The 1024-nt window shown below is 74.1% G+C and overlaps 1 protein-coding gene across 1 annotated transcript in view; it reads left to right on the forward strand.

The window, feature by feature from the left end:
• PAX1 (paired box 1) overlaps positions 1 to 605 on the forward strand; it is an 8727-nt gene extending 8122 nt beyond the window's left edge. The window contains exon 5 of the mRNA XM_007454535.1: positions 514 to 605. Within this exon, the coding sequence (XP_007454597.1) occupies positions 514 to 605 (92 nt within the window). The remainder of the gene's footprint in view (positions 1 to 513) is intronic.
• The last annotated feature ends 419 nt before the right edge of the window (positions 606 to 1024 follow it).

Below are 1024 nucleotides of genomic sequence, written 5' to 3' on the forward strand. Positions count from 1 at the left end.
CCCCCCCCCAATCCCCGGCCCATCGCGGGCCCTGAGCTGCTTTGAGGACCGTGACCTGACGCGCTGGCAGCCTCTTGGGCCGGTGCGCCAGCTGGGTCTGGCGTGGGTGGGGGCTTGGGCGGCGGGGTGCGCGGATCTCAGCTCCCCGCTCCCTCCCCGGTCTGGGCTCGGACCACCGCCCCGCCCGTGGCCGCCTGGCTCGGCAGCGCCTCCCTGCGCCCGGCGCCCGCTTTACTGAGCGGCGCGGGGCGTCTGCAGGCGGGCCTTGCGCGGAGACCCGCGACCCAGGCGGGGAGGGCGAGCGGCTTCCGCGGGGCCGCGAAGGGTGGGTGCCGAGGGCTCCGGGGAGCGCGGTCTGGCTGCCTCCTTGCAACCCCCAGATGTGGAGCGCGCGCCGCCCCTTCTCCCCGGGACCCTGCGCTGTCTGCCGTGTTCCCGGGCATCGCGGTCCCCGGGCCTCCCGCTCGGCGCCGCTCCCGGCAGTGACCCCACGCCGTGTGCTTCCTCCCGCAGTGGCCGACCGGAAGCCGCCCAGCCCCGGCGGCAAGGCCCCCGACGGCCTCGGGGGCTTACACGGACTGCCCGTCCCGGCCTCGACCTCCTAGGGCCGCGCGTCCGTGAGCCGAGCCCAAGCCCGAGCCCGGAGGCGGCGGCGGCGGAGCGGCGGGCGCAGTGGGGCGCGGACCCGAGGACTCGCCGCGGCCGAAGTGCTCATCAGCCCCGGCCTCGCCCGGCCCCGCGCCCGGCAGCCGCGCTTCCTCCATCGGCCGGGGTTTTCGGCTTCTCTGAACTTTGGCTTCAGACTGTTGCATCCTCGTCGCCGCGACCTTTGCTCTGACGTGACCTCCCTCGTCCAGCGGGCCTCCAGCGTCTTTTCCTACTCCTCCCCGGGCTGTTTGGCACCGCCCCTCCCTCCCTTTCTCTCCCTTCCCCTCTCTCCCTCTTTCCCGCTCTGCCTCGCTTCCCTTCTTCCTCCCTTTCGTCCCTCCTTCCTCCTGAGCCTCCTTTCCTTCCCCACCTTCAC

This window comes from Lipotes vexillifer, unplaced genomic scaffold (assembly GCF_000442215.2).
Source record: "Lipotes vexillifer unplaced genomic scaffold, Lipotes_vexillifer_v1.1 scaffold365, whole genome shotgun sequence".
Taxonomy (NCBI): Eukaryota; Metazoa; Chordata; class Mammalia; order Artiodactyla; family Lipotidae; genus Lipotes; species Lipotes vexillifer.